A 16,562-nucleotide genomic window follows, 5' to 3' on the forward strand; every position below is an offset into this window, starting at 1 on the left:
GCAAGAGCGCGAGCGGCACAGCAGTGGCGGAGAAGCGAGCAACTGGCTCTATCTCACCAATGGAGTGCGCGCGCTCATTGCAGGCCGCCATTATTCTTGTGCATTTAGGTCGAAAAACCGGTGGCGGCATGTTGGCGATGGTGGTGATGACTGCTTGACTTCAAAAAAGCAACAACAATAAAATAGTGGTACAATAAAAATAATAAGGGCGATTGTGGAAATGTGTTTGTGTGTGCGTTGTTGGCTCACAATGTCTATTGTTGTTGGCCATTTGAGCGCGTGAGCACAGAAAAGCACTCACTCAAACGGCACACACACACAGCAACAAATTGGCTCGAACAGGTTGACGTGTTGTTGTTGGCGGGGGTTGTTGGTTTAATTGAAGCGGTACGCGGTGTTGGCGGTTGCACATTGAGTCGAATGATGTAGCGCGTAGCCGCCGCCACAACTGGTTGATGTGGAATTTTGGAATTCAGTGCGCCGTGTTCGGCTTTCGCGTGTGGATCGTGTCGTTGTATGAAAAATATTCATGATTACGCTCAGTGCAAACTCGTCTTATGTGAAATCAAAGTTTGTGTAATAAAATGAAATAAAATAAAAACAACAACAAGAATGAGAAGACATGAAAATAAAGAAAATAGTGAAATGAGAAATGTTGCAAATATGGAAACAAGTGCATAAAAATATGAAACTAAGTGTGTATTAATAATAAATAAATAATTAAGGAAAGACATTAGACAGCTGTGTATATATTAAAAATTAAAAACAAATAAAAAAATCAAATAAATTCATAAAAATATAATAAATTAAAAGATTAATAAAAAATATAAATAAGTAAATAATAAAAAATATAAAAATAAATTTAAATATATACAGAAGGTGCACAAATTCTAAAAGTATTAAAAAAATAAGAAACAAATTGCAAAATATTCCAAACCAACTCACATACTTACATACTTTCACTCAAAAAAGTGCATCGTGTTTTTGTAATTTATACCAATACGCGTGAGTGTATGCCTCAAATAGTTGCAACAGCACTAACATCAATACATACTTACATCGTTACTTAGTATGTAGTTTTTGCATAACACAACAAATATAAACCTTTGGCATCTCCCTCACATTAAAAAAATCCTCAAAAATTAAAAAATATCTAAGAATCGTGCTCGCTTGGTCATGTTGATTGAACCGGGTATTAATCATAAATTTGGAACATTGGCCGCCGCAAATACGAGCATACCAGCGCATTGGAAAATGGAACCACCAAGAATACCAGCCTTAGCGGGTACTGGCGGTGCGCCCACCATACCGCCACCGTGCAATAGTAAGTTTAATACTATTTTCTCCATTATCAAGAGTAGATAACAGTGATAATAAGGCATAATATTCCGACGGGTTTCGCTCTGTGCTCCTCGCAATGATATTAATTTATATATTACGTGAGTTGAAAAGTAAAAAAGTGGTTAATAAAAAATATATGTGTATATTCATATGGAACTACATATAAATATTGATAGTACATTAGGGTGACCCTTAGTTGTTTGGAGGATAAAAAAAGATTCTGGATTCTCGATCGCACCCCCTAGAAATATGCGAATAGCCCAAAAACTAGTATATACAAAGTTTTAGGTCAATCAGAAAAGATTTAGAGGTTGCGCAAGGAGGTTGAAATCCTGAAAAATTAAGAATTTTTGCCATTTTTATGTCTCAGACTTCCATATTTCAAAGCCACACTATCTGGTTTCCATACCGTAATAAGATCTGCATTTTATTACCTTTAGAAAATTACCACAATCTTAAAATTCGGTCGATTGATGATAGAGTTACAGAAATACAAATATGAAAGTAAATTAAATGTGTTGCACGTGCATTCTTAGGTGTCGCATGCTCGTGATATACCGTTATAACGGTTCTTAAGTTATTCTTATTATCTTATTACGGTATGGAAAACCAGTAAGGGATAGTGTGGCTTTGAAATATGGAAGTCTGAAACATAAAAATGGCAAAAATTCTTAATTTTTCAGGATTTCAAGCTCCTTGCGCAACCTCTAAATCTTTTTTGATTGACCTAAAACTTTGTATATACTAGTTTTTTGGCTATTCTCATATTTCTATTGGGTGCGTTCGAGAATCGGAATACTTTGGAAAATAAGGGCCACCCTATAGTACATATTATAATACTGGCGGCAGAGTTGCTTCTTTTCTTGTCAGAAAATAATTTTGGAGCTGAGTTTTTAATCTCCGAGGGAAGTCGTTTGTTAGAAATAATTCTTATGGTCATCTTGGCTGGAATAAAAACATAATTCTAAAAGATATATAAAATTTTGAATTCATTTTTAATTTATTGTTATACAATACAAATAATACAATTATTTATTGAACAAGGATTTATTGAAAATGATTTACCTTTTAAAAGTTTATTTAAAAAATATTTATCCGGTAAACTTAGTTATAAAAAAGGAAAACACCAAAAGAATATGTCTTTAAATTAAATAATTATACATAAGTGGATTTAATGTTTTGCGTTCTTTTCTTCAACTTAAGAATTAAGAAAAGTGTAAAAAAAAATTAATAAATAATATAAAAGTTATAACTGCACATTTTATATACAATTATCGGCAATTGAAAAGTATTTGGAATATCTGTCATTAAATAAAGCACATTTTAATTGTGCATTAAGATATTATTTAATAGCTCAAAAGAGCTCTTATCCGAGTTGCACATTCGTTTGTCACGCGCTTATGAGATATCTTGCTTTACGTACTAACATATGTACATGTATCACTGCTACCATGGTTCGTATTCTATCTCTATTCTACTTAGAAGAAAGAAAGCTAGTTTTAATTTTTACGTACACTGATGAGCTGTAATTTCAAAGGATAGTATAATCCCATTCAATATTAAAAAAAAAAATTTTTGCTCGAGAAAAAATAATCTACAAATAAATATGGACACAAACCGGGCCCTTCCCCCGATAGTACTAGTATATACATTTAATGGTACAAAATAACTTATTACCATAAAAGCTTTATGCAGTCCGGTTCTCGTTTGGTCCCCAAGTGCAACAGACAATCTCTTCATATACAGTTGAACTTCCCTAACTGAAATCACCTTAATCCACAAAAAAACTTCGAGTTAGAGAGAGTTCCGAGTTACGGAAGATACGGAAGATAAGGTATGACATTAGAAGTTTGAGTTATAGAAGTTCCACAATGGTTCACAAATTATGTTTCATTAAGTATCGAAAATATTCGTTATCTTCAAATTTGTTAAGCTTAATTATTCTTAAAATCTAATTTTATGTGTTTAATAATAAAAATTAGAAATGTTTTTCAAATAAAAAACAATAACTGTACATCTATAAAATGTATAATGACAATATAAAACTTAGAAGCTTTCATTCTACTCGCAGTGTTATTATTATTCCGTCAATTAATATTTCTTCCTAAACATTTCAGTCTAAATTTTATTTGTAGATTCCTATTCTTGTTACATATCCGAATTTTCATTAATTTTTTTATAGACAAATATAACTTTTTGTTCTGAAACGAATCTATTATTTACAGTAGTTATTGGAATAATTAAGTGAATTTAAGACTATATCTTTAATTTCAAGGCAAAACAAGTAGAGAAACCCAAAATTGTACACATTTTTTTCAAAGTTTCCGCGCGAAGCTTTCATTTTTTTCTTTTCTAATGAAATATTTTGTTAGAATGACCACTAAAGCTTCCAAAATACTGAAATTCTAACCGAAACACAAAGCACAAGACTATGAAAAAATTTATTTCTTATATGCTTTTAATCTTTTTTTCATGAATCTTAAAGTTTCTAAACAAAGCTTTCATTTTTCTAAAGAACATACTGCATTAGAATGACTATTATAGTTTCCAAAATATTAAAATGATTGATGAATTTTTATGATGATTTTATTGGAAGCACATAGTTTTGGAAAAACATTATCTTTTCTGTTTTTATCTTTTTTCATTAAACTTAAAGCTTCCGCGCGAAGCTTTCATTATTCTAATGAAAGTTTTACATTAAAGTGACTTTGGAAGCTTCCAAAATATTAAAATGATATTAGAAATAAACACAAAATCTTTGAAGAAAATCTATGTGAAGAATAGGGTGGTATAGCTACAAGCTTCCGCATGAAGCTTTCACTTTTCGAATGAAATTATTGCATTAAAATGGCTATGAAAGCTTAAAACAATTTTCCTTTTCCTTTTTTCACCTTTCACCTTTTTTCATAAAGCTCAAAGCTAGAAGCTTTCACTTGTCTAATGCTTTAAAGTGACGATGAAAGCTTCTAAAGTATTGAAATAATTTCCCAATTTTGCATAACCACCACAAAATTCTGAAAAATGTGGAAGATATTTATAGATATGCTTTTCACTTTTTCTTCGTATAGCTTAAAACTTCTGCATGCCTTAGAATGCTTCCAAGTGGTTGCTAAACTGATAACTAACGGCTTAATTATGTTAAGCAATGTTATAAAAATTAATGAATTGCGATTGGAATGATTTATTTGCGGGCAACTCGACACAGACATGCCCATAGAAGTATACTATAGTTGGTATGATGGGGTGAAATATTCATGGAATTTGCTTAACTCTAAATCAAGCGTTGATAGCTGCGTTAGTTTTATGCATTTCCAGCTATTTATTTAGTGGTTGATTATTTTTTTTATATTTATATATAAATTTTTTTTAATATAAAAAATTCTCTGCGCCTATTTAATTAAATTTATTTATTTTATTTATAAAATCACAAATTTATTTTTAGCTTTTCATACATTTTATTCCATTTCTATGGTTACTATTGTACTGCTTTATTAATTTTTTTTTTATTTTTTTCCGCCGTTTTTGTTAATTAAATATTTAATTTAATATTTATTTGGCAAAACGTGCCTATTGTTCGCATTGTGCTCGCTGTTTGCGCTGTGCGCTTGTGTGTTTGCACAAATGTGCTAGTGAATGTGAGTGTGTGTTTCTCGGCGTAAATCATAATTGTTGAATGTTGAATTGAGCAGACGAAAATATTTAATGGTATATTAGGTGTACACAATCGCATGAAATGCTCGTGCAGGAAAACAATAAACCCACAATAAATGTCATGATCTGCTTATGTAGCACACCTGTATAAATTTCTTAATTTATTTCACTCAGTGACGAGCGGTCGCGCTACACTTGTGACGGCACCGAACGGCGGCGCTTGTGCCACTGATGCGCCGCGCACAGCCCCGCCGCTTAGCCGACTCTTCTGTTTGCCTCGAAATATTTTTTGAAAAAAAAGTGAACGCTATTTATTTAACACAGTTAGTCACGTTAAACCACATTAGTCATTCGTAATCAAGCATTAAGTTAGATGCAAATTGGCGCGACGAAATTCTAATAATTACATTAGTTTTAATAGCCATTGCGAATACGCCGTGGCACAGCGCCGCCTGCGCGATATCGCGAGAAATTAGTTCAATCGTAAGTAAACATTAGCATTCTCAATGAACAAGCACACACGAGCACTTTCAACGAGCGAAGGTACAGTTAGACGCTTGAACAATTCAAAAATATATAATTTCTTAAAATTAAAATTTATCAAATTTAAAAATTTTTATTTTCAAACATTTTATTTATATTTGATTTATTTTACTTGTAAATTCTCCATTTTAAATGTAATTTTTTTCATTTCAGTTGGCCTGCCACCCTCTGTGCAAATACCGGGCGCTGGCATCTTCGGAGCCGGTGGCTCACCATCGCCCACCACACTGAATGCACTCATGTCGCAACAACGCTTACTCGAGTTGTCCCGTTTCGGCGGTCTACGCGGTTATGATATAGCGCAGCATATGCTGTCGCAACAGGGTGCCGTCTCAAAGCTACTGGGTGAGTAACAAAGAATATCGTTTTTATTTTGATTAAAATATGAACAAAACAGAGAAGGTTCCAATTCCTATTAAAAAACTAAATTTTTAAAATAGTAAGCGAGATTGAAGAGCCTTAAAACTAAAAAAATAGATCACACTTTTTTCTTAGAAAAAACTTTGTTTGTAATCCTCGAATTTCTGAATCCTCGAAATGAATGAATTTTTTAAGTTTAAAAATGCATTTCATATTATAAAAACAGATAATTTATGTATATATTTGGAAAAGTAAATTGTTCGATAAAGTAAATTACCCAAAATACCAATCGAGAGTATACTTTCGAGAGTATACTGTAATACCCCATATAAAGGCGTTTTCTTAGCTTATTCCTAAATAATCAGAGCTTTTCAGAAAGCTTTTGGTCTATTTTTTTATTTGAGTAGCAGTTATAGAAATTGATTATAATACCATATATAAAGGCTAAAAATGGTTAAGTCTTAAAAAAACTGAAAGCTTTTATGAAAGCTTTTTAAGTAATAAAGTGAAACTACCTCACTCTATTTGTTTTTGATGTTAGAATAACACACAGACTATTTAATAACTGTTTGTGTGCGAAAGCTTTCCCAAAGGGTAGAAATTCTAACCTCACTGTTAATATAAATCTGAATAGGCTATATGATTATTTTAAAGTTTTTTTGTGGTAGGAAAAGTTCGCATAACAGTGAGGCAGCTGTTTTGTGGTACTACTATTATTAGGGTTGATAAAAAATTAAACACTTAAATATACATATGTACAATATGTTTAAGACATCAAGACAGTTTTTAAGTATTCTTTGCTACGTGGACTGAGTGTCTTTATATTGAGTGGTTTCATTATATATTCCCAGTGAAAAAATGCACGTATTCCACATATCGTATTTGTTTACATATATATATCAATATGTGCTCTTATTTACCTAACTTTTGTGTACAAATCTATCTACGTCAATGCACTCCTCCATGGGCATATTGGGAAAATCCAAACATCGCATACGCATGTTTTGTTTCATGCCTTCATATTATTTAATTAGTTTAAATTTTTAAAATATTTTGTTTAACTAATATTTACGTAGAATTGACGTTATAAGTTGAGTAAACTCACATCTGGCTTAAGTGAAGTCAAGGTGTTGAAGTTATTCAGCAATATTTAATAGTCATACGGTATCCACTATCTCCACTATCCTTATCCGGGCAACTCGGACAATATAGCAATGGATTGGGACAAATAATCCATGTCTCGATTGTGTAAATGGTCCAATGAGGGTTGTTGAAATACGCATAACTTTTCAAATAACCTCTCAAACTGACTTCGTTTTGAGTATTTATATTTCAAGGAAATAATACTTTTCATATTCAGCATGTTCTTTTGGAAGTAAAAATTCTCTTATATAAAAATGTATGCATGAAATTCAGTTTTTACAGGATTTTTTCCTCCAGAAAAGTATATTTAATTTAAAATAATTAATATTGGTTAATTTTAGTTGAAGGCTCGTCTCTGTAAGTGGTATTTGAGTGTTGAAAAAATGTTTTAAAGAGTTAAAGAATTTAAAATGGGTTATGTGAGAGACTGTTATGTTGAAATTGCTCTTTTCGTTGTTGTTCTGAGGTAGAAATGATATAAGAGTCACTAAGTTTTACTCTAATGATGACAATTGGAGCCGATTTTACTTCATTGAACCTTAAGTAAGACTTAAATAAAGTGTTTGTGGTTACAACTACATTTCAGGAACTAATTTCAGCTTCTTAAATACCTGGCACATGGAAGGAGTAGAAGAGAGTGTAGGTTGTAACTTAGCGCTCTTGACGTTGATTATTATACAGATTTTTTAAACTCATAATGAAGTGGTTTCATTGGTTTGCAAATATCTCCCTCCCGCTTTGTTCCTCTTTATTCAATGCTTTATAAAAAGTGTTACAGTGTTCTGTTTCCATCTAGACGGCAGCTTCGTAATATCCCCCTCGTAGAAGCCCCCCTCCTTATTTACGAAGAACTCGGACAACCATGTCCCGGCTGTATGGTGGATGCGAAAAAATCTTTCATCTGAGTTTGTGTGTGGCCTGGCGTTGTCCAGATGGAACACTACACCCTTCCTGTTGGCCAATTCTGGACGCTTCTGGTCGATTGCCTTCAAGCGGTCCAGTTGTTCGCAGTAGATGGTAGAATTAAGTGTCTGGCCATTTGGGAGCAGCTCATAGTGGATGATTCACTTCCAATCCACAGACCTCGACCACGACCGTTTTCGCTTGATATTGTCGTATATGACCCATTTTTCGTCGTCAGTCACCATCCGCTTCAAAAATGGATCGAGTTCGATCCGTTTCAGCAGCATATCGCAGGCGTTGATTCGGCCAGAAGGCTTTCTTGCGTCAAATCATCCGGCACCCAAACATCAAGCTTTTTTGTGTATCCAGCCTTCTGCAGATGGTTTAAAATTGTTTGGTGACTAACTCCCATCTCCTGGGCGATCTGGCGAGATGCCACATGCCGGTCTAACTCGATGTTTTCCAAGATTTGATCGGTATTCGTCGTCACAGGTCTTCCGCTGGCTGGCTTATCCATGGTGTCGTTTTCACCCGCTCTTAATCGTCGAAGACCTTTCAAAGATGTATAGTATTGCCAGATACCAGATTTGTAACGCTTTAAACATAGCCTCGAAATTCAAAAGATAAAAAGGCGGAAGGGAGATATTTGTCAACCTATGGTTCAAATTTTTTATTCCATTAAAATATATACAGTTGATCTCCTTTTTACACGGTTTTTTTTTGCACGATTTTTTTACACGGTGTTTTTGAACACTTCTCAGTTAACATTTTTACACGGTTTTATTTTTTTTACACGGATTTTTTATTTTAATTGTATACTTTTTTGCAATAAAATCAAAATTCCATCCGTCAATACGTCACAAATCTTTTGCTGTTAATAGAATTTAATAAATTCTAAATTAGGTTTAAACGAAAAAAAAAGGTTGCAACAATTTCAATACGTAAACAAATAAATGAAGCTGTATGAAGAAGTGAGAAAAAAGAAGACACAGCGATTAATGACGGAACTTTGAAAAGTATTTTTTTTTACCATTCCCAGAATAGTTGTTGTTTGTTCCTTCTAACAGTAATATGTACATACATATAATATCAGAAAAGTCTATAACAACAACAACAGTGAAAATTCTCACTGTACGAATAGATAGAATTTCATGTAAAATTAGACTTTTTTACACGTTTTCTATTTTTTGCACGATTTTTTTCTTAAATTGGTCCCAATAGTGAGTTTTATATAAAAATTTGATTTTTTTGCACGGTTTTTTTTTACACGAGTAATTTACTGTCCCAGTTAATCGTGCAAAAAGGAGATCAACTGTACACTTAATGAGTGATTACTGAAATTATTTAAGGAGAATACGAAAAAATCTGAAAAAACTCCTTCGTCCAAGTCCTTGTAAATTGTATCTTGTTCGAGTAAAGATCGGTTGAGTACTGCTCGCTCTTGACAATCGAGTTTGAAAACACAGTTTTAAGAATCATTTAAGACATTTTAAGTGTCATGTAACAGCCCAGCTAATCAGGAGCGCTCAACTTCATCAGACTGTTGATGTTGTAAAATTTAATAAAATAAATAAACAAATCTTGAGGGTTTTGAAGGTTTTGAAGCTATGAAACCCATGTAACCCCTTAATAGCACATTCTCCAGTTGCTAACTTCTTTATCATTACTATATATCAAGAAGAAACATTAAGGACCTCAATATACTTTCTTAAACCTAAATATTTTTATCCATATGTATGTATATATGTACATATATAAACACCTGTCTGTTTGTATATATGTGTATCAAAAATATTGCCTGTAATTTGTGCGATTGCAACAATAAGTGCAGCGTAACTGCTACTCATTTCTTGCATGCGATGAGTTATTAGTGCAACAACAACAACATACACTTGCATTATACAACACGAATAGGCAGCACACAATGCAACACTGCACTTTCCAACGTCAACATTATCACACAATTACAGACACACAAACATACGAGCACGCAGCGCACAGTTGGCAGTGCTTGATGCTCGGCTTCCGTCGCAGCCTGTCCGACTATCTGTCTGTCTGTTTGGTTGTCAGTAGCGTTTTGTAGGTACAAAATACTCGTCTTGCCGATTGCAAATTGTTGATAAAGCTATTATATTCACATAAGTGCTATTTATTGCCACACACAAACGAACATATATACGGTATTTACCAGCATTTATATGCATGATAACGATCATTTTGGCAGCAAATCGGTAGCCAAGTAATGCAAACAAAAATATCTCAGGAGGTTGTTGTTGTAGTTGTTGTTATTGTTGCAGTCGAAAGATGATTGATAATGTTGGAAATGCATTACGAAAGGGTTCGCAGTTGGTGATGATTGCTTTTAGGTTGCTTATACTCGTGTTTATGCGTGTGTGTGGCAACTACAAATAAACGTGTGGCAAGGCGTTAACTACAATTTGCTGTTGTTGTAGTTAAATATTTATTTAAGTTGCATACTAATTGCATTTTTATGATGTATTTTTAATTTCGCACAAATTGTCAACGGATCACTTGTGTTTAAAGGGTGCTGCTGCATGCAACGCGTCGTGTTGACACATCCTGTCAGCATTTTAGCGCTGCTGGTGAATGTTTTAAGAGAAAGAACAACATATTGTATTTTTATCTGTTGAGTATATATATTTTTGTGATATTTATAAATGTAACTCCAGCATATATGCATGTTGCAAGTACGTGTTGCATGTATATATAAATACTATTTATGCATAATTATTTATTTTTATCTTTGAGCAATAATTTATTTATTTCATTTTTTTTTAATTTTTATTACAGGCTCTCTCCGTCCACCTGGTCTAATTGGTGGCTCCAAGCCAAAAGTCGCCACACCAACAGTTGTCTCAAAGATCGAACAGTATAAGCGCGAGAATCCAACAATATTCGCTTGGGAAATACGCGAACGGTTAATATCGGAAGGTATGTACAAAAAAACAACAAAAACAAAAAGACAACAACAACAAAATATACACATATTGCATGCCACGGATTGAATGCAAGCTCGTAAACACCAATTAGAAGGCCGCGCTGATTAAATGCTATATAAAACCGATATGCATATGCTATATTATAGCATACTGCTATATAGCCAATAAAAGCACGCGTAAGCTGCAGTCCCTCTTTACATACATACGCCCATATGTATAAATATATAGGTGCACTTTCCGCTACCCTCGAGTCATACGATTTTAATCTGTTGGCGTTTGTTTGCACGTTGCTCGCTACTTGATTGATTGCCCATCAGGGTTAATGATGGCTTTAAGTCCAATGAAGCGGCTCTCTATATATATATATCAGTAGTTGAGGCGGCTTTGTTGCAAAGTAGTTTAATAACTCATAAATGACTGTGGCAGCGCATTAATTCATTTGATAGTGATATGCTCGCTTGATATACATATATATGTATTTAAAGTTGAGGTTATCTGTTGCAACCAGCCGCAAGTTAAGCTTAAGCAAGTGTAGCGTTTAAATTTGCTGCGTATACTTTGTGCAACAGTTATATTGAGACACTTAACAGCGCTTCAAACAAGATTATTCAATAGCTTTCGGAGGGTTTCTACAGTAAAATTTATTTATTTCATCATAAATTTTCCTAAATCTGCTTTAAATTATAAAGAGACCGAAAAATTACAGGCATATCGACCATTTTCGATTCGCCACTTCTCTACTCGCTATGCTAGAAAAGCGAGATCTTGTCTAAAATAAGCCATAATAAAGATATCAAATTAAAGTGAATATCAAAGAGTTTTAAAATTGGTGGTTCTTATCTCGCAATCTCAAAGTGATTATACCAGTTTCTTTCATTTATACCAGTTATGATTTTACCAGTTTATATAAGTTATGTCAATTGTGATTATACCATTTTTTATTATACCTTTTTTGATTATACCAGTTTTTATTTATGCCAATTGTGATTATACCAGTTACATTATTTAAGCGAGTTGTGTGATCGTTTCGCCACTTTCTAACTTCCAACAATATGAGTTATATTTAAACCAAAACTAAATCCATCATTTAATACCACATTTCAACCCATTACCTTCCAGGCGTCTGCACCAACACTACAGCTCCCTCGGTTTCTTCCATTAATCGCATATTACGCAATCGCGCCGCCGAGCGGGTGGCTAGTGAGTTCGCCCGCACCGCCGCCTACAGTCTCTATCCACCACATCCATATGGCGGCTTCACTTGGCATCCCTCTGCTGCAGCGGCGGCTGCTGCGGCAAACGCACCAACAGCAGCGCACTTTTGGCCCACACAAGCGACGGGTCCTACGCTTACGACGCTACCACCGTCGGGTGGTGGTAATAGCGGCGGTTTAAGCAGTAATATGGGTGCTGGCAGCGCTTCGGCTGGTCTGCTGACAACTAATAATCGTGCAATATCGCCTGGCTCGGGTAGTCGCGATACGCTAGAGTCGCCCGATGATAGTCGACATGTGGATTCGGATTATTTGGATGACGATGATGAGCCGAAATTTCGTCGCAATCGCACCACTTTCAGTCCAGAGCAGTTGGAGGAGCTGGAGAAAGAGTTCGATAAGAGTCATTATCCATGTGTGAGCACAAGGGAGCGTCTATCCAGTCGCACGTCGTTGAGTGAGGCGCGAGTGCAAGTGAGTAATATTTTTGTCTTTTTAATTTTGATTATACATTTTTTAAAAGGGTTCGGTTTATATTTATGATATCTGTCTAGTTTTATATCCATTTCAGATATACTGATTTACTCTAAAGTATTTTGAATTAATATCCGCATGTCTTTATTTATATATTTTCCTTTTAAAACCATTTTCAATATCAGTATTTGTATCCGAATTCTTGTATATAAATACTTATCCATATCCATCCTCATATCTTTATTTGTCTCTATATCAAACCTATATCGAATAGAAATCTGTATCCGTATTCTCATCTATGTCTAGATATCGATCCATTTCCATATATATACGTACATATCTATCATCATATCTATATCCGAATCAATATCCATATCCATATCCATACCCTTATTCTTATCCATATCTCTATCTAAAGCCATTCCCATATCGATATCCATATCCATATTCTTATCCATATGCATATTAATTTTTCTTATCCATATCCATATTCATATCCATTATCCATTATCCATTATCCTTATCGATTATCCCTTATCCATTATCCATATCATCCATATCATCCATATCCATATCCATTATCCATTATCCATTATCGATTATCCATTATCCATTGTCCATTATCTTTATACAAGGTTTTATCCATTCATCCATTTTATTCACTCTAGATTCATATTTGTCACTTGGTAGCACTGCACTCACTCATTGTCCACAATGCTTGAATATTTTTAACCGTTATTCCTTTTTGATTTGCACTCACTCACACATTGCATGCGTTCATTTAAAATTATGTTTTCTTATCCGCTGCTTTCGCATTTTATAGTCGCGTTTATTTTTGAACTAACCACATCGTCCTTTCCGCATTGATCAATTCAGGTTTGGTTTTCCAACAGAAGAGCGAAGTGGCGCCGCCATCAGCGCATGAATCTGTTGAAGCAGCGCTCCAGCCCCTCCGGCCATCCACACATTCCGCATTCACAGCCGTCGCCCGAAAGCAACAACAACAACAACAGTCACAATCACAGTCACAGTCTCGCACCGCCAGCGGCGATGGGCGTGGCCGCTTCACCGACCTCCAGCTGTCACAGCAACAGCAACGCCTCTACATGTGCAGGCGCGGACCAACTGCAGTCGCACCACCACCACCACCACCAACAATACACACATGGCGGTCAAGCGTCGGCGTCGGGGACGGCCGGGAATACGCAAGGGAGCGAATTGGAATTACGTGCGCACGGACACCATTTGACGCACCACGCTCTGCAGCATCCCCCGAACAGCACCGCGGCGACCATGTTGTTGAATCACTACAGCCAACAACAACAACAGCAACAGCATCACCAACAACAGTACGCTGCCAAGGCGCACTATGCAGCGGCGGGTGGTCAAATGCAACACCCAGCGGCAGAGCTGACGGCGGAGAATGCGTCGCAACAGCAACAACATCCGCAACAGCACTTGGCCGCAACGCTAGCGGCCACACTAGCGACATCCCAACAACAACAACAGCAGCAACTCAGCACATCGCCCACAGCATCAGCGCCATTATCAATGGGCGGTGAGCATAGCGCTTTCCGCTCGCTGGTCGGCTCACCCTCGGCGGCGGCATTCGCACACTTGGTGCGTCAGTACGCGGTGGCGGCGACGCTGTCAGCGAATGCCGCAAGCATGGGTGAAGAGCTGAAACAACAACATCACCAGCACCCACAACAGCAACAACAACAGCTCGTGACTGTCGACGATTCTTCTGAGGACTCGGAGGAAGAGATCAATGTGCACGACGACTCAGACGATGAGTTGGAAGTAGTACGTCGTACGCCACGCGCTAGCGTCCCAGATCAAAATAATGGCTATGGCGGCAACAACAACAACATCAGCAAGCATAATGACAATACGAGCGCCAGCAACAACAATGCAGGTGGTGAAATGTCGCCAACGAACAGCAATAAAGCGCCACTACAACTCACCAAGCACGATCGCTGAGCGTCGACCGCCGCACGCAGCTCCATTCGAAACGCGCGGATTGCATTACAAATAAATTTGACAAACCTGACTCGGAGGCGCGCTTGTGATTGACACATTGGTACCGCCGCCAGTGGTGAATGCGACATGGCGGCGCGTGAAGGTAAGAATTACTTTGTCTATTGTAAGACACCGCCAACTGTGCGCCGCTGGTCGCTTAATTATGAGTGAAACCTGAAACTTGGCGGACGCGCATGTTGCATCTATGCTTTGTATGCGTTGCAATGCAAAAATAATACTTTGTTAGAAAAAATACAAACAAAAACAAATATGTACATAGATTTACATTTAAATGAGATTGCAAAAATTACAACAACAAACCCAGCAAACAATTTGAAACCAAAGTAATTAACGAAAACGTACAACATTACAACGAGCGTGCGCGTGCTACTTAATGTAGGTTAGAATAATAAAAATAACAACAACAATAATATTTGTAGAATGCCCAGTAGGGAAATTTAAACACTGGTTTGCGAAATGGCCCGTTTTGAACTGCTATTGTACCTTTTGTAGAAAAAATGAACATATCAACAATGTTAGTAGAATGTTTAGTAGAGAAGACTGTAACTTCAAATTTTTCATTTGGGACTAGTAGTAGTCTTCTTTGAACTGCTTGACATCAGTCCTCTTTTTAACACAAAAATCTAAATATTAGGAAGAATTTTTAATAAGAATGCTATATCTCCGAACAGTTCCTTTTGATAGCCCAACTAATAGTAGATTCTGAACTAGTGCAGTTAGAATTACTTACTTCTCCCAATTACCGTTTTAGACCTTGATTGGTTTTTATATTAGCCATGTTTTATATATAATTTTGTACAAATATAATCATATCTCAGCTTTATCGTTCCCAAGAATTCAAAATCGACGTTCCTTACAGTACCGTTCTTGAATCAAAAGCTATATATCAATGCTTAAAAATGTCACAAGAGAAACTTTAATATAGATTTTCGTTGATCTTGTTAAGGTAAAGAACATTTTAACCCTTTCTTCTGGAACCTCTCCTCATATTTTTCTATTTTTTCCTATATTGTTCAAGATTTATGGACTAGTCTGCTTTCAATAGATGAGAAAAACGTTGTAAATATCGTAAATTTGAAAATATTTTGACTTTTTTATATAAACTTGTCTTTCCCAAACCCAAAACTCGACTCGTGTTTATATTAGAGACGATCTCTACCAATATAGACCCGGGTTATATATTTTATAGGGTTTAGAAGAGTCTTTGAGAATAGAGTGTATGATATATGTACCTGAATTCAGATTCAGTCCAGAAGTGTCTTTCAGTATACAGTCTATGATATATAGACCAGGATTCATAGAGACTGGTAGTGTCTTTCAGTATACAGTCTATGATATATAGTCCTGGATTCAAACGGTTCAGAAGTGGCTTTGAGGACTTTTACTTCGAAAGTCAGAATAGATTCTGTCATAGCGAAAAGTTAACGGTATAAAATTTATTTCGCTAGTGTCAATTTTCACTACTGGGTTACCATAGAAATATAGCAAATTGTTGTTGTTGTTATTGTTATGTTTAAACATATTTTCTATGTAAGAGTGTGAGTATTTCATTTAAATAGCTAATAAAAATAAAAATAAATGAAAAATGTGTGAATATTAAAATATGTGGCGACAATGCGTAATATCAAATAGCAACAAAACCAAGAAAAAAATAAAAACAAATAAATAAATATTATGCGATCTAGTACTAACTAATAATCTGTTAAATTAAAAAAAAAAATATCAATATATTTATATATAAATATCAAAAATTTGAAACTTTAACCCTACATAACACGGAAATTTTGACAAAAAATGTAATTCGACTTAGCACTTTTTACTTAAATGCATCAATTAACGGCATTTCAAAGCAAATTTTTGCTTCTTCTTATAACAATTTGCAATAGTTTAACGTACCTATTTAGCGTTTATATGAAATATATTAAATATT

The 16,562-nt window shown here is 35.2% G+C and overlaps 1 protein-coding gene across 2 annotated transcripts; it reads left to right on the forward strand.

Moving 5' to 3' along the window:
- The first annotated feature begins 474 nt into the window (after positions 1–474).
- Positions 475–16,211, forward strand: LOC105216524 (paired box protein Pax-6). Of its 2 annotated transcripts, none has more exons than XM_011191066.3 (5): positions 475–1,324; positions 5,689–5,880; positions 10,753–10,893; positions 12,021–12,589; positions 13,466–16,211. In XM_011191066.3, exons 1-5 carry the CDS (start codon positions 1,177–1,179, stop codon positions 14,570–14,572), a joined length of 2,157 nt encoding a protein of 718 aa, XP_011189368.1. In that variant the 5' UTR covers positions 475–1,176; the 3' UTR covers positions 14,573–16,211. The 2 variants fall into 2 exon arrangements, with proteins under 2 accessions (XP_011189368.1, XP_028898802.1); XM_029042969.2 differs by lacking the exon at positions 475–1,324 and adding an exon at positions 5,356–5,535.
- The last annotated feature ends 351 nt before the right edge of the window (positions 16,212–16,562 follow it).

This window comes from Zeugodacus cucurbitae, chromosome 4 (assembly GCF_028554725.1).
Source record: "Zeugodacus cucurbitae isolate PBARC_wt_2022May chromosome 4, idZeuCucr1.2, whole genome shotgun sequence".
Classification (NCBI taxonomy): domain Eukaryota; kingdom Metazoa; phylum Arthropoda; class Insecta; order Diptera; family Tephritidae; genus Zeugodacus; species Zeugodacus cucurbitae.